The following is a 23,161-nucleotide window of genomic DNA, read 5'->3' as shown; positions in this document are numbered from 1 at the left end:
AGGTTGGTTGAGATAGTTTTTTTTTTGGGGTGGTGAGGTCGGGGGGGGGGGGCAGGTTTCAAGGTCGGGTGAGTTTGTTTGTTTTGGGGGGGTGGGGCGGGGGGCTGGATTCGAAATCGGCTGAGATAGTTTTTTTTGGGGGTGGGGGGGTGTAGCAGAGGTGATAAGGTCGGGGAGCGTGTTTCAAAGTCGGCTGAGACAGTTTTTTGGGGGGGAGGGGAGAGGGTGGTGAGGTTTGGGGAGCGGGTTTTGAGGTCGGCTAAGATAGGTTTTTTTTTTGGGGGGGGGGGGGATGGTGAGGTCAGTGGAGTGGGTTTCAAGGTCAGCTTCTCCAGAGCTTCCCCCAACCTCTGGAGCTCTCTACCCCAATTTATCAGACTATCGCCTACTCTGCCCACGTTTAGGCGATCTCTGAAAACCTATCTCTTCAGGGAAGACTATCTTTCCCTCTGCTAATAATGGAATCTTCTACTCCTCCTATCAGTCCATCCCCCACAGTTATTACCTTTTCTACCACTGGCCCCTCCCTCTTAGATTGTAAACTCCAAGGAGCAGTTCCCTCCTTTCCCTCTTGTATTGAACTGTATTGTCTCCCTTTATATTGTAAAGCGCTGAGCAAACTGTTGAATCTGTATAAATCCTGTATAATAATAATAATAATATAAATCCTGAATAATAATAATAATAGTAATAAAAATATAAATCCTGTATAATAATATTAATAATAATATTAATAATATAAATCCTGAATAATAATAATAATAATAAAAATATAAATCCTGTATAATAATAATATAAATCCTGAATAATAATAATAATATTAATCCTGTATAATAATAATAATAAAAATATAAATCCTGTATAATAATAATATAAATCCTGAATAATAATAATAATATTAATCCTGTATAATAATAATATAAATCCTGAATAATAATAATAATATTAATCCTGTATAATAATAATAATAATAAAAATATAAATCCTGTATAATAATAATAATATAAATCCTGAATAATAATAATAATAGTAATAAAAATATAAATCCTGTATAATAATATTAATAATAATATTAATAATATAAATCCTGAATAATAATAATAATAGTAATAAAAATATAAATCCTGTATAATAATAATAATAATATAAATCCTGAATAATAATAATAATAATAAAAATATAAATCCTGTATAATAATAATATAAATCCTGAATAATAATAATAATATTAATCCTGTATAATAATAATAATAATAATAATAATATAAATCCTGTATAATAATAATAATATAAATCCTGAATAATAATAATAATAAAAATATAAATCCTGTATAATAATAATAATATAAATCCTGAATAATAATAATAATAAAAATATAAATCCTGTATAATAATAATAAAAATCCTGAATAATAATAATAATATTAATCCTGTATAATAATAATAATCACTGTAGGAGAGAAGACTGAGGAAATGCTTCCTCCTGTCTGCAGCAGAACGATGGCATCTTCTCAGCCTAGGTAGTGTCACTGGACTGGAGCCTAAGACGGCTATGAAAGGACTACTTTATTTTACCTGTTAAAACATTTTCTTGGAATAAAAACAGGAATATGGAAAACAGCCCGTGTGAGTTTTTTGTTTTTTTTTATTTGCAGCAACATACAACCCACATCCACATCATTAGTACGGCTTCAACCCGATATGAACTCTTTCATGTCTTTTAAGATATAATTTCTTAAAAAAACTTTGACCGCACTTGGCACACGTGTACACGTTTTCACTTGTATGAGCCCTCTGATGCGTGGCTAAAATCCGCCTGGTATGAAACCGCCTTCCACATTCAGAGCATGAAAAGGGCTCCACCTCGGTATGAGTTCTTTGATGTTGATCAAGATTAGATTTATGAGAAAAACATTTCCCGCACTCCGAACACAGAAATGGCTTCTCCCCCGTGTGACTTCGCTGGTGTATGGTGAGGCAGTATTTCCGAGCGAAGGATTTCCCGCATTCGGAACACGAGAAGGGCCTCTCCTCTTTTAGTGACACCGGCTGCCGATTTGGTGTAACAACGTTTTCATCTGAAACACTGGCTGTGACGTCCTCACTCGCAATTATTTCACCAGCTGAAGAGGCCGTGGGATACTTTTCCCTGTTTTGAAATCTGTATTGTCCATCTGCAAGAAATGAAGGTAAGTGAGAACAATGCACACCTAGAGGAAATCTCCTTTTCTGGGGTACAACGAAAGACACAAAGGGGTTTATTTACTAAAGCTGGAGAGTCCAAAATCAGACTCCCTTCTGCATAGAAACCAATCATCTTCCAGGCTTCATTGAACAAGCTGAGGTTAGAAGCTGATTGGTTTCTATGCAGAAGGGAGTCTGATTTTGGACTCTCCAGCTTTAGTAAATAAACCCCAAAAAGTCATATACTGTTGGGTTATACTACTGCCTACAGGATTGGACACTGTCACACAAAAGAATTGTAGACTTCTACAATTCTAATCCCAGCATGCCTACCCACATGGAAGAAAAATATATTTTAAAAATACATTCTTAATATGTTCTTAACAAATATATTGACATATATTTCAAATACTAAAATTTTGGCCGTATTCAATATATTTCAAAAATGTATTTCAATATATTTTTGAGCATATTATTAAAAATATATTCAGAACACATGCTGCAATATAGAAAAATATATTTTAAAACTATTCTTCCCAAATATATTGAGATATATTTCAAATACTAAAATTTTGGCCGTATTCAATATATTTAAAAAATGTATTTCAATATATTTGTGAACATATTATTAAAAATATATTCAGAACACATGCTGCAATATAGAAATAAATATATTTGAAAAATATTCGTCCCAAATATATTGGCATATATTTCAAATACTAAAATTTTAGCTGTATTCAATATATTTCAAAAACGTATTTCAATATATTTGTGAATATATTTTTAAAATTATATTCAGAACACACGCTGCGATATATATCAAAGTGTAATTTGGAATGCTTTTACAAGTATATTTAAAAATCTGTTTAAATGCATTTTTTTTATCTGGAAAATATATTTTGAAAAATATATTTTGAAATATATGCCTTTGGAAAATATATTTTAATTTACATTTTTGTAATACATTATTATTATTATTCAGTATTTATATAGTGCCAACAGTTTGCTCAGCGCTGTACATTATAATGGGAGACAGTACACGAGACAGTACAGTAACAATACAATACACGAGGGGTTCGAGGGCCCTGCTCCTTGGGGCTTACAATCTAGGAGGGAGGGGACAGTGGTACAGGAGGAAATAGCTGTGGGGGGATGGAGTGGTAGGAAGAGTGGAGGAGATTGGCAATTAGGTGAGGGCGGGGTAGGCTTCCCTGAAGAGATGGGTTTTCAGGGTGCACCTAAAGGTGAGGAGGGTAGGTGACAGTCTGATGGATTGGGGTAGTGAGTTCCAGAGGATGGGGGAAGCCCTGGATAAGTCCTGGAGACAGGCATGGGAGGAGGAGACCAGGGAACTAGAGAGTAGGAGGTCTTGTGAGGAGCAGAGAGTGCGTTTTGGGTGATAAATGGATATCAGGTCGGTGATGTAGTTCGGGGCAGTGTTATGGACAGCTTTGTACATCAATGTTAGTAATTTGAATTTTATCCATTGGGCAATCGGAAGCCAGTGGAGGGATTGGCAGAGAGGGGTGGCGGATACGGAGCGGTTAGTAAGGTGGATGAGTATATATAAAATATATTTTAATTTACATTTTTGGAATACATGTTAAAATATATTTGCGTAGGCCAATATATTGCAAATATATGTCGCATGTATCATTTTTTTTTCTAAATATATTGAAAATATATTTTTCTTTCATATGGGCAAGTTTTGTGGAAAAGCAGAACCAAGAGAATGATCAGAAATACGAAGATATGTGTCAGGGAAATCGTATGCACAGTCATGCGTGAAGAAATGCACATGCTCATAATAACCCACATGGAAGAAAAATATATTTAAAAAATATTCTTCCCAAATATATTGACATATATTACAATTTTGGCCGTATTCAATATATTTAAAAATATATTGCAATAAATAAATATATATATATATACACATACTGTATGTTGAAATGCGTTTTTCTTACAAAATATATGAAAAATATTTTTAAAAATACATTTTCAAATATACTCTATGTCTTTACAAATACATTTAATCTACATTTTTGGATGCATTTACAAATATATGTAAAACTATATGTGAAAATTACTTTTTTATATGTTTAAAAAAATCTGAAGAATATATTTAAAAAATATATATTTGTTTAAATTTATTTTTCATTTATTTTGTAATATATAAAAAACGCATTTCAACATGCAGTATAAATATATTCTTCCCAAATATATGTCAATATATTCAGGAAGAATATTTTTTAAATATATTTCAAATATATTTTTCTTCCACGTGGGAATTCTCAAATGAAAACTAAACGTGCCCTAACTTGCGTGCGTGCCCGTGCGCATTAGTGTGAACTTGTCATTTACTTGCCTATTCAAAGTGGCTCCAGCGACCAGAGAGTTGCTGAGTGGTCGTCAGCTTCTACTGTTTGTGACCTGATCCTGTACTACCCGGCTTGTCTTAATCTGTTCCTGATACTCTGTTGCTGATTCTGACTCTATTTTGGTTCCTGATTCTGCACGTCTGCTGCACCACCTGCCTGCCTGACCACCTGAGATCCTGCATCCGCCTGCTTGCTGCCCGCAGTTCTGCACCTGCTACTGTGTCTTCACATCAGCCAACTCATCAGTCCGCCTACTGCTCTGCACCTGCTGTAACAGCTTCTTAATGTACAGCTAAAGGCAAATTTTTTTTTTTTGTAGTCTTGGATAGGGTGGAGATGGATTAGAATGGTTGTCAGTTTTTATTGCTGTCTGTGTTCCCATTACCCACGTGGAAGAAAAATATATTTTAAAAATATTTTAAAAATATTCTTCCCAAATATATTGACATATATTTAAAATACTACAATTTTGGCCATATTCAATATATTTAAAAAATATATTTATATATATACACACACATATATATGGCCATATTCAATATATTTATATATATATATATATATATACACACACATATATATATATATATGTGTGTGTGTGTGTATATATATGTGTGTGTGTGTGTGTATATATATGTGCGTGTATATATATATATATATATATATACACACACTGTATGTTGAAATGTGTTTTTTATATATTAAAAAATATATGAAAAATATTTTTAAAAATACATTTTCAAATATAGGTCTTTTGTGCTCCCAGCACAAAGATCGCTGTATCACTGAGAGCCCCGGGTCCCGTTCTAACAATCGGGACCCGGGACTCCAGATTCCGGGTCACATGATCTATGTGATAGCCTCTGATTGTCACTGTACAGCCCGCCCCCCTTGTGTTTTGTTTTTTCTCTCTATGAATGGAGGAGAGAGATACATTGTATTTCTCTAATTCTTGGCATAGAGGGAAAAAAAATGTTTGCAGGAAAAAAAAAAAAGAAGATAAATAATAAAGAAATATTAAAATAGAAAAATAAAGAAAAAATACCTAGAGCAAGGTTTGATCTAGTTCAGCTCAGGGTCAAAGGCCAAGATTAAAAAAAAAAATTGGTGTCAGTTAGTGTCGGTGTGTTTTAGGTAAAAAGAAAAAAAAACAAAACAAAATGCGCACTATTGTTTCTGGGCTGTACTCCGGGGACAAACAACAAATAACATACACATATATGGTATCGCTGCGATCGTCAAGAGCTGGAAAATTTATTTTGGGTTGTTCTTTGATGGTAGGTTATGGTAGTAACACACAGCTAAATTTTAAAAATTATTTTTTTTTACTATTTTGGGACAGTTTTCCTTTGATAATAAAAAAAAAAATCAGGAGATATCTATTACCACTCACCACCAAATGAAAGACAAATTTGTCCTGAAAAAAAAACAAGGTATAATTCACCTGGATGTACAAAGTAGTTGTGATGATATGTACGGTTTTACTAACACATGTCAAAAGTGTTGTGCTTAGGCATTAAGATTTGTTTTACCCTTAGGCATGAAGGGGTTAAAATGAAGCCCTCCAGCGGTGCACTGTCACTGCTGCCAAGGCTTCCATCGTCACCCGGTCCTCCTTTCGGGTCTGTGTGCTCCGGCTGTTTGAGTGGCCAAGCTGCAAGGATGTCACTCTTGTGCATGTATGTCACGGCGCAGCACTTTCAGTGGATGGCACACTTGACTTTGCCGTCCATTCAGAGTGCAGTGCGTATGTTCAGGTGACGTCACCGGCTGCAAAACATGCAAATATCTCCCGAACGGTGCACGTCTAGAAGATATTCCTTGCACCTACAGGTGAGTTATAATGTTGTATTAGAATGTGTGACTCGTATATGCGTTCATTTAATACCCACCCGTGCCGATCTCTAGAACGGCTTTTCCTTTTGCATTCAGAGGTCTTCCTTCCTCCTCCTCAGCTTTGACATTTCTCAGAGTTGCTCTGGTGTCTCCGGGGTCTGTGAATAAAGAGGAAAGTGAAGCCCCCTGTACTGAGATGTATGAGAGACCCCAGAGAGTGTGTGTGGGGGGAGACTGGTCACGTCTCAATGACATGATGTGAGGAGGAGAGCCAGAGTCTAATAGAGGCTGATGGCTCCTGACCCCCCCACTGGGCACATACTGTCCCCCCATTACTGTCTACTGACAGAGGAGGGGGGAGAAGAAGAGATTGTTGTAGTGACTGAACAAGGAAGATCTGGGACTCTGCTCTGGATTTATTGTTTATTGTGGCTCTGAGGAAGAGGCAAGTCCTTGAAACGCGTCAGCCTTTTGGATGTCTATACTCCCTATTGCGGACTGTTACTCAGCGCGGCGTTGACCCAGCTGTTCTTTATGATGTGCCTTGACTATATTGTCGTTTGTGAGTACAACACATACTTTATTTTTTATTAAACATTTTTTATGGTAATGCACTAGGCCTGTGCACCCTCTGTTTTTTCTTTCCTCATTGTTTATTCCTCACCTGTGCTGATCTCTGGAAGCATCTCCTCCTCCTTCCATGGCTCATACCTGGAGTCTAATAGAGGCTGATGGCTCCTGACCCCCCCCCCCCCCACTGGGCACAAACTGTCCCCCCATTTCTGTCTACTGACAGAGGAGGGGGGAGAAGAAGAGATTGTTGTAGTGACTGAACAAGGAGGATCTGGGACTCTTCTCTGGATTTAGTATTTATTCCTCACCTGTGCTGATCTCTGGAGGCATCTCCTCCACCTTCCATGGCTCATACCTGGAGTTTACTAGAGGCGGGTGGCTCCTGACCCCCCAATGGGCACATACTGTCCCCCCATTACTGTCTACTGACAGAGGAGGGGGGAGAAGAAGAGATTGTTGTAGTGACTGAACAAGGAGGATCTGGGACTCTTCTCTGGATTTAGTGTTTATTCCTCACCTAGGCTGATCTTTGGTGGGATTTCCTCCTTCTTGAATGACTTATCCCCCCTCAGATTTGTCTCTCCAGCTTTCTCCGTCACTTCAGTTTTAATGTGCTTCAGCCTTTTATACTGAATAATAAATAAAGCAGAAATGGAACATCATATTATCTGGAAACAAACCAAACAATATAAGTGATAGGTCAAGTAAGACCCTAATCAGATTAAATTGGAAATATATCATGTATCATTCTACAAGAACCTCAGTGCATTCTACCTGATAACAGCGCAGGTTTTTGTGACGTTCCCGTGTGAAATCCAAGGAAGAAAGAGGACTGTAACATCTCTCTGGGGGATTTCTGTTACTGGATCCATCTGTAGGAAACACACAGACTGACTGAATACATTGTTTTTCTAGGTTTCAATGGGGTAGCACAGTGGCTAAGTGGTTAGCACTTCCACCTGGCAGCACTAGGGCCATTGGTTCGAATCCCAACCACAATACCACCTCCCTGGAGTTTGCATGTTCTCCCTGTGCCTGCGTGGGTTTCATCTGGGTACTCCGGTTTCCTCCCACACTCCAAAGACATGCTGGGAGGTTAATTGGATCCTGTCTAAATTGGCCCTAGTATGTGTATGCAGTGGCATCGCTAGAGTTGGTGTCACCCGGTGCAGGAACACTTGGTGAACCCCCTCTCTCTCTCTGCCCTCCTTCTCCCCCCTCTCCCCCCCACCACATGAAGCTGCTGTGCTGTCACCATGGTCCCGGGATTACACACTGACCTGCTGCATACTCTGCCCGCCCCTCCAGCTCTCCGACTTCAACACCCGTGGCAGCGATATGGACCCGCCCCTCTGCTGAAACTCCAGGGAGAGGTGTCCGAAGTGCCTGCCTCACTGTCCGTCCCCTCAATGCTTGCTTATTTCAGCAGCGGCACATACACGGACTGAGCCTCTCATGGGGCCCTGTAGTGACCCATGCCCTGGTGGAGCGGGTCTGGTGTCAATCCTGTGCAAAAGGTGTCACCAAGTGCGGGGCACACCCCCCACACCTGCCTAGGGATGCCCCTGTGTGTATGAATGTTATAGGTATAGGCGTATAGTTATCTTTCTGTTATCCTGTGGGGCAGCACAGTGGCTAAATGGTTAGCACTTCCGCCAGCACTAGGTCATTGGTTCAAATCCCAACCATGGCACCACCTGCCTGGAGTTTGCATGTTCTCCCTGTGCCTGCATGGGTTTCCTCCGGGTTCTCCGGCTTCCTCCCACACCCCAAAGACATGATGGGAGGTGAATTGGCTCCTGTCTAAATTGGCCCTAGTATGTGTATGTATGAATGTGAGTTAGGGACCTTAGATTGTACGCTCCTCGGGGGCGGGGACTGATGTGAATGTACAATATATATGTAAAGTGCTGCGTAAACTGACGCGCTATATAAGTACCAATAATAAATAAATATCAGAGGATTTTTGTATCTAGGAGGAGGAGAAGAAGAGATTGTTGTAGTGCCTGAAAAAGGAGAACCTGCAAATATTTTCAGTGTTTATTACTCACCTGTGCTGACTTCTTCAGAAATGTCTTCCTCTTTAATGTCCACAGATCTTTTTTCTTTTTCCTCAGTTTTGATATTACCCTGAGTGTCTCCGGGGTCTGTGAATAAAGATGAGAGAGAAGCCCCCTGTACTGAGGTGTATAGGCTGGTGGAAATCAACAGAGCTTCACCACAATCATTAACCTTCTGGGGAAAATGAGTGCAAAGCCTAGTTGCCTGTAGTAAACCAACCCCACTGACAAGATGAGAGGAGGAGAGCCAAAGTCTCTAAGAGATTGGTGTTGTTAACCTCTTCACACCAGCCGAACGTAAATGTGCGGCCTCCCGGCGTCTGGGCCTTGAAGCCGAGCAGCCGCACATTTGTGTGCAATTCAGAAAAACATATGTGCTGAGGGGTGCGCCCTGCGCGCTCCCAGCACACATGTCCGGTACTCACGGAAAGGTCCCGATCGCCTCTTTCGATCGGGACCTTTCCCGATCATGCGACCGCCGTGACGTTGCGTCACGGTGGTCACATGACTCTAAATCCCACCCCGCCTCCCAGCTTCTGAAACTCTTAAAGGGCCGGGAGGCGCCGGCGTGAAGGGGTTAAACAGGGAGAACCTGGGATTCTTTTCTGTAATTACTGCCTACCTGTGCTGATCTCTATAGGGATTTCCTCCTCTTTTATCTTCACATGTGCTTTTTCCTCCTCTTTGACATTTTTATGAGTGTCTCTGGTGTCTCCGGGGTCTGTGAATAAAGATGAGAGTGAAACCTCCTGTACTGAGATGTATAAGAGACCCCAGAGTGTTTATTACTCACCCCTTATGACCTCCTTACACAGCTTGTCGCTCTTCATATATGGCTCTTCTGTCTCCTCCTTTACTTCAACTTTAAAGTTCTTCAAATTTTTAAACTGAATAAAACAAAAAAATGAATATAGCAAATTGTATAAACAAAACCATTTGGTTCTTTTAGATCAAGCAAGAGCTTTCAGGCGGACCCCCCAACACACACACACACTTCCTTTAACAACCCACATGGAAGAAAAATATATTTGAAACATATTTTAAAAATATTCTTCCCAAATATACTGACACACATATATATATATATATATATATACATACACACACACTACAATTTTGGTCATATTCAATATATTTCAATAAATATATTTCAATATATTTGTGAATATATTATTAAAAATATATTCAGAACACGTGCTGCAATATATATCAAAGTGTAATTTGGAATGCACGAGTATGTTTAAAAATCTATGTTTAAATCCATTCTTTTAGATGTTCAAAAATATCTGGAAAATATATTTTGAAAAATATATTTTTAAATATATGCCTTTGGAAAATATATTTTAATTTACATTTTTGGAATAGATGTTAAAATATATTCGTGTAGGCCAATATATTGTAAATATATGTTGCATGTATAATTTTTATTTCTAAATATATTGAAAATATATTTCTCTTCCATATGGGTAAGATTTTTGGAAAATCTCCCTCCTCGTTGGCATAATTTGGAATGCATTTACAATTATATTTAAAAATCTATGTTTAAATGCATTTTATTAGATGTTCAAAAATTATTTCAATAAATATATATATTTCATGTTGAAATGTGTTTTTATTACACACTATATGAAAAAATATTTTTTAAAATACATTTCAAATATACTGTATGTCTTTAACAGTACAAATCTACATTTTTGGAATGCATTTACAAATATATGTTAAAATATGTTAAAATGACTTTTTTTATGTGTTAAAAAATAATCTTAAGAATATATTTAAAAAATATATATTTTTAAAAATATTTTTCATATATTTTGTAATATATAAAAAACGCATTTCAACATGCAGTATATATATATTACACTCATCTGATGAAAAGAAGAAAATTCTTTTTTTTTATATAACCCCCGAGATCTTGGAGGGAAGAAATGAGATCTCTCTGGAAGGCACTGGTGATGTAGCCTTCCCAGGGAGCTCATGTGAGGCCAGGGCTATGTCGCCCGTGCCTGAGGGAAACCAAGCTCTCGTGGTAGATGCATTGTTTTAGTGAGTCGATGGCAGACAGGAACTATTTTTAAGGGCTTGGTAGCCAACGTTTATTTAAAAGAAAGCGAAAGTTCACAAGATGAATGATTTCCCACACAGGGGATCTTCTCCAAATTGAACAGAAATTCATGCATTGGAAAATGCCGAGCCACAAGCTCACTCAGCTTCACTTGCAGTATCTCTTCAGGTTCCTTAGCTCTCTAGCCTTTAGAAACAGCTCCCTGCTGTAAGGCCTACCTCTGGCCTATGGATGGTGTGACGAACGTGGTTTCCAATCCCTGCCCTTCTAGCCAACTCGTGACAAAGGACCAGCCAATCTCACACCACGCTGTCACTTGCGTAACAATGCCACCCTCAGCTGCACCTTGCACTGATATTTTCCAGCTCGCAGGACCACAATCTAGGTGCCAGAAGCCTAAGAGCGATTGTCACTGGGTTAGGTTAATTACGCAGTTAACCCTTCAAACTCCAAACTGCCACCAGATAGCTTTGGGACTATCAACCCTTCACAATCTTAGCAAGAACAAATGGGAACAATAAACGTCTGTAACACACACTGTCACCACAGACAGGTATATTCAGAGGATTATTATATACAGTAGCACTCTTCAAGAGACAGGGATTCTTTAGTTTGCATTAAAAGCCTTAGAGATAATTGTAACACTTTTCAAAATAGGGTTTATTAATGAAAAGGTCAAAATGGTGTAATTAAAATAAAGAGAACAATAACGCAACAGAGAAATAAAAGAAAGGAGTTGAGAAGGAAGAATACTTGCAAAGTCCTTGGTTTTAGCAGAGTCCAATTGTCCAAGCAAACACATTGCCATGGCTCTCTTGGATGTTCCTTGGTTGATGGTAAAACCAGAGCTTAGGTTACTAGATCCAGTCTGTCCCTTTTCTGTGATATCAAGGGGGTGTGGACAGAGACCAACTGACCAATCATCCAGTTTAGGGGATGGGTACTAGGAGGTCACCAAATTTATGGACAAGTCCCAACTACAGTTTCATACTAATATTAATAACTTCCAGTATGTGCAGGTGGTATTCTAGCAACTGGCAGATTATTATTCACAATTATATTTCGAACTCAGGGATATCAAACACAACGTACCTTGTCATCCAGGAGGGAAGAGACTGCTTTCTACCCTTTGTATAACCTTGATTTGTTCAGTACGATATTCCCCATTCAAATATATAGCTAATATTAATGTGTCCTGTTCATGTTGAATCCTATGAATTGTATGTGTAATTGTTATGTTGTGGAATAGATGCTTTATGGCATGCTCTGCATTCCTAGAGCCTTAATGGCCTTACACGTCATGTGTGATGGCTTGACTGAGTTATTATTGTTTTATGATAGGGCAGAGGAAAGTGTTTTTCATGGTTCCTAGAAACAGACATCCTGTCAAGACTAATTAGCTGTTTACAGCTCTGGCCAGGTCTGGACGCTGCGTCTATTTGTGTTTTAGTCAAGATAAGAGGCTTTTTTGAAATTCATTAAAACTTACAGCTAAAAATTCCACAGTTTTCAGGAGGAGGGTGGGGAGGAAGATTATTGTTCATGAAAAACAAAAATGGCTGTCGCGTACAGGTTCCATGTCTCTATTGCTCACAATTGTTACAGATGGAGGTTCTCCTGACACCCCGATAGGAGCCTCCTTGACTCCTGGAACTGAGACCTATATCTCTTCTTCTGGCAGGGTCCTCTGACTCCTCGATGAGACCTTGAATCTCCCCACTGGGAGCGGTCTCCAACTGGAAGCCCTGAGCTATTGTCAGACCAAAGTATATAGTGACACCTCACAGCTGTGTAATCCAGATTGCAGGTGTCCGCAAAACCTGGACACAGGATTGAATGTTCAGATCCACAGCTGCAGAAACCAGAGAAAGCCCGTGCACACCTGTGCCATTAGTGTGCTTGCCTCTTACAAAATCTGGCGTAAACTGCCTAATAACACAGTGGCATGCCACTACATACACTATATTGCCAAACGTATTGGTCGGCCAGCCTTTCCACGCACATAAGTTTTAATGGCATCCCAGTCTTAATCTGTAGGATTCAATCTTGAGTTGGCCTGCCCTTTGCAGCTATAACAGCTTCAACTCTTCTGGGAAGGCCGTCCACAAGGTTTAGGAGGGTATCTATGGGAAGGTTTGACCATTCTTCCAGAAGCGCATTTGTGAGGTTAGGCACTGATATCGGGAGAGGAGGCCTGGCTCACAGTCTCCGCTCTAATTCATCCCAAAGGTGTTCTATCGGTTGAGGTCAGGACTCTGTGCAGGCCAGTCAAGTTCCTCCAACCTAAACTGGCTCCTCCATGTCTTTATGGACCTTGCTTTGTGCTCTGGTGCGCAGTCATGTTGGAATAGGGAGGGGCCATCCCCAAACTGTTCCCACAATGTTGGGAGCATGAAATTGTCCAAAATGTCTTGGTATGCTGACGCCTTAAGAGGTCCATTCACTGGAACTAGGGGTCCAAGTCCAACCCCTGAAAAACAACCCCACAACATAATCCCCCCTGCACCAAACTGTACACTTGGCACAATGCAGTCAGGCAAGTATCGTTCTCCTGGCAACCGCCAAACCCAGACACATCCATCGGATTGCCAGACAGAGAAGTGTGATTGGTCACTCCAGAGAACACATAGAAATGTATATAATTCTCCTGCGCTTATATGGAAAGGATAATTAATAAGCAGCCAGCACTCAAATGCCTCAACCTAGGCACAAATACAAACTAGAATATATAAAAGATAGTGCGGCGCTACGTATAACTCTAAACAAGGGCCATATAATGGTATATATAACTCATAGAATGCAGGAATAAAACACATAAGCGAATAAAAACACTGGACCTATAGAGACATCAGCCCTTACTGACTGGACTGATAACGGACATAAGTAAACATATAACACACTATCCCTTCTTGATCCTCAGCACTCCAGCTACTGAGGATTGGCATGATATCAGCACAAGCACAAGAATATCACTTGCATGAGTGTGTTTCTGAGACATCTATGTGGACATTTTTATTGCAGCATTTATGCACAAGTAGGAGTGGAGTGCTGTATCACTGGTTTTGAAGTATGTTTTGGCACGGTTCACAGTGTTATCATTAATATTATATCCCTTAAAGGGACACACACACTTTCTGCACTTATTTATGATCCCTCAGATGAGGATCAAGAAGGGATAGTGTGTTATATGTTTACTTATGTCTGTTATCAGTCCAGTCAGTAAGGGCTGATGTCTCTATAGGTCCATTGTTTTTATTCGCTTATGTGTTTTTTTCCTGCATTCTATGAGTTATATATACCATTATATGGCCCTTGTTTAGAGTTATATGTAGGGCCGCACTATCTTTTATATAGTCCAGAGAACACGTTTCCACTGCTATAGAGTCCAGTGGTGGCATGCTTTACACCACTGCATCCGATGCTTTGCATTGCACTTGGTGATGTAAGGCTTGGATGCAGCTGCTTGGCCATGGAAAGCCATTCCATGAAGCTCTCAACACATTGTTGTTGCTCATCTAAAGGCCACACCAAGTTTGGAGGTCTTTAGCTATTGACTCTGCAGACAGTTGGTGACTTCTGCGCACTGTGCGCTACAGCATGCGCTGACCCCACTCTGTCATGTGACGTGGCCTACCACTTGGTGGCTGAGTTGCTGTTGTTCCCAGTTGCTTCCACTTTGTTAAAATCCCATTAACAATTGACCGTGGAATATTTAGTAGCCAGGAAATGTCACGGATGGACTTATTGTACAGGTGGCCACCTATCATGGGACCACGCTTGGAGTCACTGAGCTCCTGAGAGCGACCCATTCTTTCACCAATGTTTGTAGAAGCAGTCTGCATGCCTAGGGGCTTGATTGTATACACCTGTGGCCATGGAGGTGATTGGAACACCTGAATCACAAGAATTTTTTTTTTTTATTTGTGTAGGGGGAGTTTAACTTTTATTTATGTTATTTTAAACTATGCAGTGTAGTGTAATACATTTGGCAATACAGTGTATGTACCGTATATATATATATATATATATATACACACATACACATTATCTCCCAGAAGTGAGTACACCCCTCACATTTTTGTAAATATTTTATTCTATCTTTTCATGTGACAACACTGAAGAAATGACACTTTGCTACAATGAGTGTACAGCTTGTATAACATGTAAATTTGCTGTCCCCTCAAAATAACTCAACACACAGCCCCAGCCGTCTAAACCGCTGGCAACAAAAGTGAGTCCACCCCTAAGTGACAAGGTCCAAATTGGGCCCAAAGTGTCAATATTGTGTCAGGGTCAGTGTATTTTGGGTAGGTTTAAAAAAAATTATTTAGTATTAGTGTCAGCGTATTTTAGGTAGTAAAAAAAAGCAAGCTGAGCACTACTGATTCCAGGCTCCACTACGGGTACACACAACAACTAACATACACATGTGTAGGATCACTGTGATCATCAGGAGCAGAAGAATTTATTTTTGGTTGTTGTTTGATGGTAGGTTATGGTAATAGCAAGAAATATACAGCTAAAATTAAGAATTTTTTTTTACTAAAGACACTCATCACTTAGCAACCTGTTTATGACCGTTCACACTTATCACCAGCTTTCTGACCAGTCGGTATCGTATGCTGTATGATAACTTTTAAAAAAGGTAAAAACGTCATTATTTACTTTATTGCTGAGTCACTTTTAAAGAATATATTTTTTAGCGCTGCACTGTGATTTACTTGTATGATAACTTTGGTTGGGAAAACAGCAGTGCACAGTACACTACTATATAAATATTTATAAACATACCAAAAAAAAATTTATAAATGGTGCAAAGGTGACATTAAAACAAGATGGTTGACACAAACCCTCTATCAGGCCAGCATGCTTGAAATGTTGGTAAGGGGCTGCTCCTCACTTAGTGATCAATTCACTGACCTAGTCATAGGAACAGAACTCATCAAGTGAGGAGTTTCTGTATTTTGTGCCAGTTTTCCTTTGATAATAATAATAAGGAAAAAAAATTCGATAAACATTTGTGTGAAATTGGGTAAAAGTGCATCAGAAACTTTGGAAATGGAGAGGAAAGCTTATGGAGAAGCTGCACTATCATCTGCACAAGGGTACCAATAGCAGAAGGCCTTCAAGGAAGGACAAGAAGGTGTTGAAGGACAAGAAAAAGCAGCCTAACAATGTTTATCAACAACATTACTCAGCTGCTAAAACAGAAAGATAAAAAAAAATTGTTTCATTTTATATCTTTCTGTTTATTCATCTACAGATCAAAGGGATGATCTTCCATCTACAGATGAAGTTAAAAGCAACCTGTCAAGTAAAAAAAAAGTGCGCTTTTTTTCTTTTAATGTGCCTCTATTGAACCCCTTATTAACGCTTAATTTACTGTAATTAGCCCTAATTAACTCCTTATTCTCCTTCTCCATTTAATTATCATTATCCTGCTGATTTTTGTGTTCATTTCTATTTGATTAACTATTAGTAATTAAATTTAGTTTTTATATAGAAACATAGAAAAGTGACAGCAGTAAAAAAGTGGTCCATTGAGTCTGCCCTTTTTTTTGGGGGGGGGTTTAGGTTTTTCTCTTTGTATTTTTATAGATCTATGATTGTCCCAAGCATGTTTGAAGCTATTTACTGTTGACTGTCTCACTACCTCTGCTGGAAGTTTATTCAAGCATCAACTAATCTTTCAATAAAATAGTACTTTCTGAGATAGGTTTTGAACTTTCATCCAGTTAGTTTATGGTCATGTCTCCGTGTTCTTGATTTTGGCTTCATGTTGAAAGTACTACTCTCCTGAACCTCATTCACCTCCTTGATGTATGTAAAGGTTTTAATCATGTCTCACTTTCCCTTCTTTCCTTTAGACTGTACATGCTAAGTTCCTGAAGTCGCTCTTGATATGTTTTATCCCCCAGACCTTTCACCATTTTTGGTACCCGTCTATGGACTTGTTCTAGCTTATCAATATCTTTTTGTAAGTGAGGTCTCCAGAACTGCACACAGTATTCTGAATGAGGTCTAACTAAAGATCTATATAGAGGAATCGGGACCTCCTTCCTCCTGCTGGTGACCCCTCTAGTGATGCATCCTAGAATTCTATTTGCTTCCACCCCAAGTATTTTTCCTCTAAAGTGCTGGGCAAAAATGTATCCCCAATGCTGTACTCTCTCCAGGGATACTTTTTCCCTAGGTGCATTATTTTACATTTAGAAACATTGAACTGAAATTTCCACTTTTGTGACCAATCTTTTAACAATGCCAAATCATGTTCCATGTTACATACACCTCCAGGGATATCAACCCTATTGCACACCTTTTAGTCATCAGCAAAAAGACATCCCTTACCCAACAAACATTTAGCTATATCACTTACATATAGATTAAATAGAACAGGACCTAGTACAGAGCCTTGGGGTACACCACTAGTGACTAGTCTCTGTTCTGAGTGAACCCAATTTATAACCACACTTTGGTATCTATTTTTTAGCCAGCTGCATATCCACTGAACCACCCAAGGGCTACGTCCTAGCTTGTACAACTTTTGTATTAGATCATTATGTGAAACTGTGTCAAATACCTTGCTAAAATCAAGATATGCCATGTCCACAGCACCACCCTGGTCTAAAACATTGGTAATATAGTAAAAAAATCCAATCAGATTAGTCTGACATGATCTGCCCTCAGTAAAGCCATGCTGCTTTGGATCCAGCATGTCGTGAGCTTTTAAGTGATCTACGATCTTTCTTTTCAGGAGTGATTCCATTAACTTGACTACAACCGATATTAAACTCACTGGCCTGTAATTGCCGACTTCTACCTTGCTGCCCTTCTTGTGGATAGGTACAATATTAGCTGTTTGCCAGTCATGGGGAACTCCTCCTGTTAGAAGAGATTGATTATAAAGACCAGTTAATGGTCCAACAACTAGACCTCTAAGTTCTCTTAGAACTCTGGGATGAATACCATCAGGGCCCATTGCTTTATTAATCTTTCACTAAGCCAGTTCCTCTGCTACCTCTGTCTCTGGAAATCCCAAAAATGAACCATCATTACTAGAACCAATATGATTGACCAACTTATTATTGTTAGTATAACTTATTTCTGAGAAGACTGGAGAAAGAAAATTGTTTAAGTGGTTTTCTACATCTAGGTCTCCCTCAACATAAGTGTTTTGCCCAGTTTTAGTGATCCTATCCTGCCCTGCCTGTCCGCCCCTGTACAGGGAGCCTCGAATGCGCAGCTCACTGTACAAATTCAGCAATGATGAATCTGACTGAATTAATATCTGTCTGGCAAATGACAGCGGCCGGCAATCGAGACCAGGAAGCTGGTCATCCTGAAGATGTCAGCAGGGACAGGGATGTATTTACCACAAGGCAAACAAGGCATTTGCCTAGGGTGGAATTTTTCAAGGGGGGCAGCACTGCCCCTTGGAAGAAGGGACGGAAGAAGGGACACATGCGGCATGGGGACCTGGTGGGTTCTGAGAGAGGCTGCGGGTTTCATGGCGGTGTATGCACAGCCCAACTCTCGTTCCTGGGGATATCCGGTGCTGTGAAGGTGAGTGTCTTTCTCTCTTTCGCCATGGGGGATAGTGGCTGATGTAAGGGAGGCAGTGGTAGTGGAAGGCTTGGGTGGAGGGCATGGGTGTTCTTGGTCAATGTCAGGCTCTTTCTGTGGGGGGTGCCAATTTTTGTGTTGCCTAGGGCAACACAAAACCTAGATACACCACTGAGCAGGGAGCTGCAGGATGCCACATTGCTGGAGCCGAGGTGAGTATAGTTCCGCTTTAAGGAGCGGGGACACTGCCTCCTTAACAACTGATCACTCATTCAGCTGTCAGTGGGGTTCCCCTGTAAAAAAACAGTTGTCAGCCGGTTACGGTAATTGGTATCGGGGAGTACAAAAAAAAAAAAGTATTGGTACTCATACTAGCTGCAAAAAAAAATTGGTATCGGTGCATCCCTATTCTCACAGATGAAGAACGGTTTGAAAAGGACACCATTTTGGTAGTCTGGATAATGTCCAAAGAGCCACTATGCAGGCTCTGATTGCCATCCCACTTGAAGACTTCCGGGAATGCTATGAAGAATGGAAACATTGCTGGGAGCGTTGTGTATACTCACAAGGTGCATACTTTGTAGGAGACAATGTTCAATTGTAAAACTTTTCAATAATTTTAAAAATATTCTCATTACTTTTTGGACACGCCTCATATAATGTATTATTCTAAAGGAAATGTATTCCATCTACCTGATCCTCCTGAGGGAACTCCTGATGTTCCTTGGTGGAGTCCCAGGAATACAGAGGACGCGGACATCTCTTTGGGGAATTTCTGTTACTGGATCCATCTGTAGGAAACACACACACTGACTGAATACATTGTTTCTAAGTCTTTATATTGGAGGATGTGTGTATCTAGGTGGATCCTCAATATTCTTCTGTCCTTTAGGCCTCATTCACACCATACGTGCAGAAAAACTGATGGAAACTGACGTGCAGATTTCACTTTCAGAGACATCAGTTTTCATGCGCGCTTCAATTAGTTTTATACATGTAGCAGTTTCCTGACCAGAAAAAATCTGCACTTGATACTAGTGTTTTGGTGTAAACAGGGCACAGAGAACAAATGATTTTGTTGTGCCCTTGCAGAATACGTGCAGAAAATGCCTCTGCACCATGGTGTGAACAAGTCCTTGCAAGAAATGAGTCTCCTCTTCCCTGGATGCCCTATCATGGGAGACGTCCTCCATACATGGTTAAAGTGTCCCATGCTTTCCTGGTTCTGGACAAAAGTACGTAAGCTTCTACACTCCTTATTTAACTGTCCCTTCCCAAGAGACCCATGGCATGTCCTTCTACATTTGTGCCTCCCCCCCTCCCCGGGCCTCACCAAATACCAATTTCAAATGGCTACCTACGTGCTACAAAACAAACCAAAACGAAAGCCTGGAAACAAGAGTTCATTCCCTTTATGGAAGTTCATTGCCGCCTAGACTTCTTTATCTTCAAAGAAAAACTTTCAAGTATTCTCTTGGATACCCATGAGAAATTCCTCAAAATATGGACCCAACATGCCCACCCTACTATATCAACAGCCAGTTTTACATTGCTATAAATACTGAGACCCTATGGCACGGGCTCGGGTGCCCCAGACGTCCTCCTCTTGTTCCTATCTTTTGCTCCTTCAATTCTATCTCCCCTTTTTTTTTTGGCTCTTCCGCAGTGACGATATATGCTTTGTTCCTATATGTTTCTTTGTTTGATTCTTAGTTCATTTTATACACAGATATCTCCCTCACCAATGCCTGATCTCGTGGTATAGGCGTATGCAGGAGCGGACTGACCATTTGGAAACTCGGGCACTGCCCGAGGGCCCAGGGTCAGTAGGGGGCCCCATGAGATGCCCCTGGTACCTTTTTCATTGGCTTTTTTGAGTTTGGGCAAGGACACAGGGGCCCCATGATTCCCTATTGCCCGGGGGCCCCATGAGTTGTCAGTCTGCCCCTGGGCGCATGGTTGTCTTTTTGTTATCCTGTGGGGCAGCACAGCGGCTAAATAGTTAGCACTTCCACCTGCCAGCACTAGGGTCATTGGTTCAAATCCCAACCATGGCACCACCTGCCTGGAGTTTGCATGTTCTCCCTGTGCCTGCATGGGCTTCCTCTGGGTACTCCGGCTTCCTCCCACACCCCAAAGACCAGCATGGTAGGTGAATTAGCTCCTGTCAATTGGCACTAGTATGTGAAAGGAAATGTATGTCTTTTATTTCTGTTATTTTGTTTCCCCCCCCCCCAACTCCATTTTATACTTTGTACTCCATGTTGATTACTTGTTTTGTATTATACCCAGAATGAGTTAATGAAAATATGAAGACGTGCATGTAAAAGCTGTGTATGTATTATAGAACTGCACTCACACATTCTTTTGTTTTTTATCTTAGCTTAGCCTTGGTAGAGGCAGGGAAAGTATCCAGTTATTTCTTTGTACTAACAGCACCTGTTTCTGCTATGATATAGTTAAACGTCAAATACTTCTGTCCCATGGGAAAATAACTGTTGGTTACTTGTAACTGATTTCAAGGTCTGAGAAATCTCATGTTCACAGCCTTGACAAGTATCCAGCGAAATCCTATTGTATGGTTTTCTTTGTTACAATATAAGAAGAATCTACGAATAAAGATTCAGATTGTCTTCTGGAAACCTGGGTCTGCATGCTAATTTCTTCCTTCCAGAACACAGTCTCTTAGGCCTAATGGGGAACCGGAACCTACCAGTGATTATTAGAAGCACAAATCCCTTTCAGTATGTATATGTATGAATGTGAGTTAGGGACCTAAGATTGTACGCCCCTTGAGGGTTAGGGACTGATGTGAATGTACAATATATATGTAAAGTGCTGTGTAAATTGACAGTGGCAAATAAGTACCTGAAATAATCCTTATTGTCTCATTGTTGTTTATTTTTTACCTAACTGTAGAAGGGTCAATTTAGGATCTGTTTTCTGGACGGGTCATATTTAGGTTTAACAAAACTGGCTGACAGATAACAGCTGGCCATATAATTATCTTTTGGGGAATATTATTTTCTTTAATAATGAGTCCAAAATCACTACATCGTGGTATCTTAATTTCTCCAAGATAGAGAATGTCTTTTTGAGCATGCTCAGTCCTCTGACTTGGTATTGTATGAGCAAGGTTGCATGCTTCACAAATGTTTAAAAGAATGTGGGCAACACTCTAAATTATTGAGTTCTAGTGTTTCCAGGGTATTGTACTGTTATTTATTACAGGTACTTATATTGCGCCGTCAATGTACGCAGGACTTTACATATATATTGTACATTCACATCAGTCCCTAACCCTCAAGGGGTGTACAATCTAAGGTCTCTAACTCACATTCATACATACACATACTAGGGACAATTTAGACAGGAGCCAATTAACCTACAACATGTCTTTGGAGTGTGGGAGGAAACCAGAGTACCCGGAGGAAACCCACGCAGGCACAGGGAGAACATGCAAACTCCAGGCAGGTGGTGACATGGTTGGAATTCGAACCAACGACCCTAGTGCTGCCAGGTGGAAGTGCTAACCATTTAGCCACCGTGCTGTCCATGTTGTCTCATTGTTATGACATGTTTACTGTACTTCTGCATTGCCAACTATCTTGACCTTTGTTCCGGCTGTACCGATTTATACACAGTCGCATTTAATTCGTCAATCGTTGATTTCACACTTCTATTTGTATACATGACTGTGCTTGCCACAGGGGCGGACTGACAATTCATGGGGCCCCCGGGCAATAGGGGATCATGGGGCCCCTGTGTCCTTGCCCAAACTCAAAAAAGCCTATGAAAAGGTACCAGGGGCATCTCATGGGGCCCCCTACTGACCCCGGGCCCTCGGGCAGTGCCCGAGTTTCCAAATGGTCATTCCGCCCCTGGCTTGCCTTTGTATCTTTTAAAAACAAAAAATGTGTCAGTAAAAATCTATTGACAGCAAAGTCTCCTCTTACCCGGTGATGTGAGGGCTGGCTGGCTCGCCATAATGACGTCCTTCTACAGGCTCCCACTCCAAACTTGAAATAAAAGACGGAGATCCGTACGTCCCTACAAATATTTTTGCTTTTCTGTATATCAGGTCTGTTCTTGAAATAAATTCTGCAGTATAAAGTTCACAATCTAATAAATCACATTAAAAAAATAAAAGGAAAAAATATAGAAGAGCAGGGCAGAGTATGGTAGAACAGTATCATATCTGGGTCTGGCTGCCTTTAATGATCTTGGGAGAAGAGAACTGCCATTCTAGATTCTATTTTTTTTTCTAGTTTCATGCTAGATAACCAGCTAGCTGTATTCTTACATCCACACCTTCAGTTGTCAACATGCACTTTTGGGCAACCCTTTATAGAGTGCTGGAATCCCCTTCTCTCTTCCTTCTCTCCTAACAGGAACCATTATTACCTCCCCTTCTCTGGTGTCTCCTGCTGTTTCCTCTTGGGCTACAGCATAATGGCCGCCGACCTTCTTAATGCACCGCCCCTTCTCCTAACTCTCCCT

At 40.0% G+C, this 23,161-nt stretch overlaps 1 protein-coding gene across 5 annotated transcripts; it reads right to left on the bottom strand.

Annotated features, from left to right (window-relative positions):
- Positions 1 to 1,626: 1,626 nt before the first annotated feature.
- Positions 1,627 to 23,094, bottom strand: LOC149466143 (uncharacterized). 5 transcript variants are annotated; one of them, XM_089672862.1, is made up of 10 exons: positions 22,965 to 23,089; positions 22,618 to 22,711; positions 19,355 to 19,452; positions 9,827 to 9,920; positions 9,656 to 9,754; positions 9,025 to 9,120; positions 7,748 to 7,845; positions 7,491 to 7,602; positions 6,457 to 6,558; positions 1,627 to 2,173 (listed from the first exon to the last, which is right to left on the bottom strand). In XM_089672862.1, the coding sequence occupies exons 2-10, from the start codon at positions 22,646 to 22,648 to the stop codon at positions 1,680 to 1,682; spliced, it is 1,224 nt and encodes a 407-aa protein (XP_089528988.1). In that variant the 5' UTR covers positions 22,649 to 22,711; positions 22,965 to 23,089; the 3' UTR covers positions 1,627 to 1,679. The 5 variants fall into 5 exon arrangements, with proteins under 5 accessions (XP_089528988.1, XP_089528987.1, XP_089528986.1 ...); XM_089672861.1 differs by having other exon boundaries at positions 22,618 to 22,762; positions 22,973 to 23,086; XM_089672860.1 differs by having other exon boundaries at positions 22,618 to 22,762; positions 22,965 to 23,084.
- Positions 23,095 to 23,161: the final 67 nt, after the last annotated feature.

The sequence above is a fragment of the Staurois parvus genome, unplaced genomic scaffold (genome assembly GCF_062004578.1).
Source record: "Staurois parvus isolate SC_StPar_1 unplaced genomic scaffold, SC_StPar_1.0 ptg000132l, whole genome shotgun sequence".
Taxonomy (NCBI): Eukaryota; Metazoa; Chordata; class Amphibia; order Anura; family Ranidae; genus Staurois; species Staurois parvus.
The sequence above is the reverse complement of the archived record's forward strand: the minus strand, read 5'-3'. Positions and strand labels throughout refer to the sequence as shown.

Excerpts from the sequence above, each read along its gene's own strand:
- LOC149466143 (XM_089672859.1), bottom strand. The coding sequence starts at position 22,648 with ATGGCGAGCCAGCCAGCCCTCACATCACCGG. Across the intron at positions 9,121-9,655 it reads CCCTATAGAGATCAGCACAG|ACCCCGGAGACACTCAGGGT; the intron begins GTAGGCAGTAAT and ends CTTTATTCACAG. Across the intron at positions 2,174-6,456 it reads CGTTCTAGAGATCGGCACGG|ATGGACAATACAGATTTCAA; the intron begins GTGGGTATTAAA and ends CATTTCTTGCAG.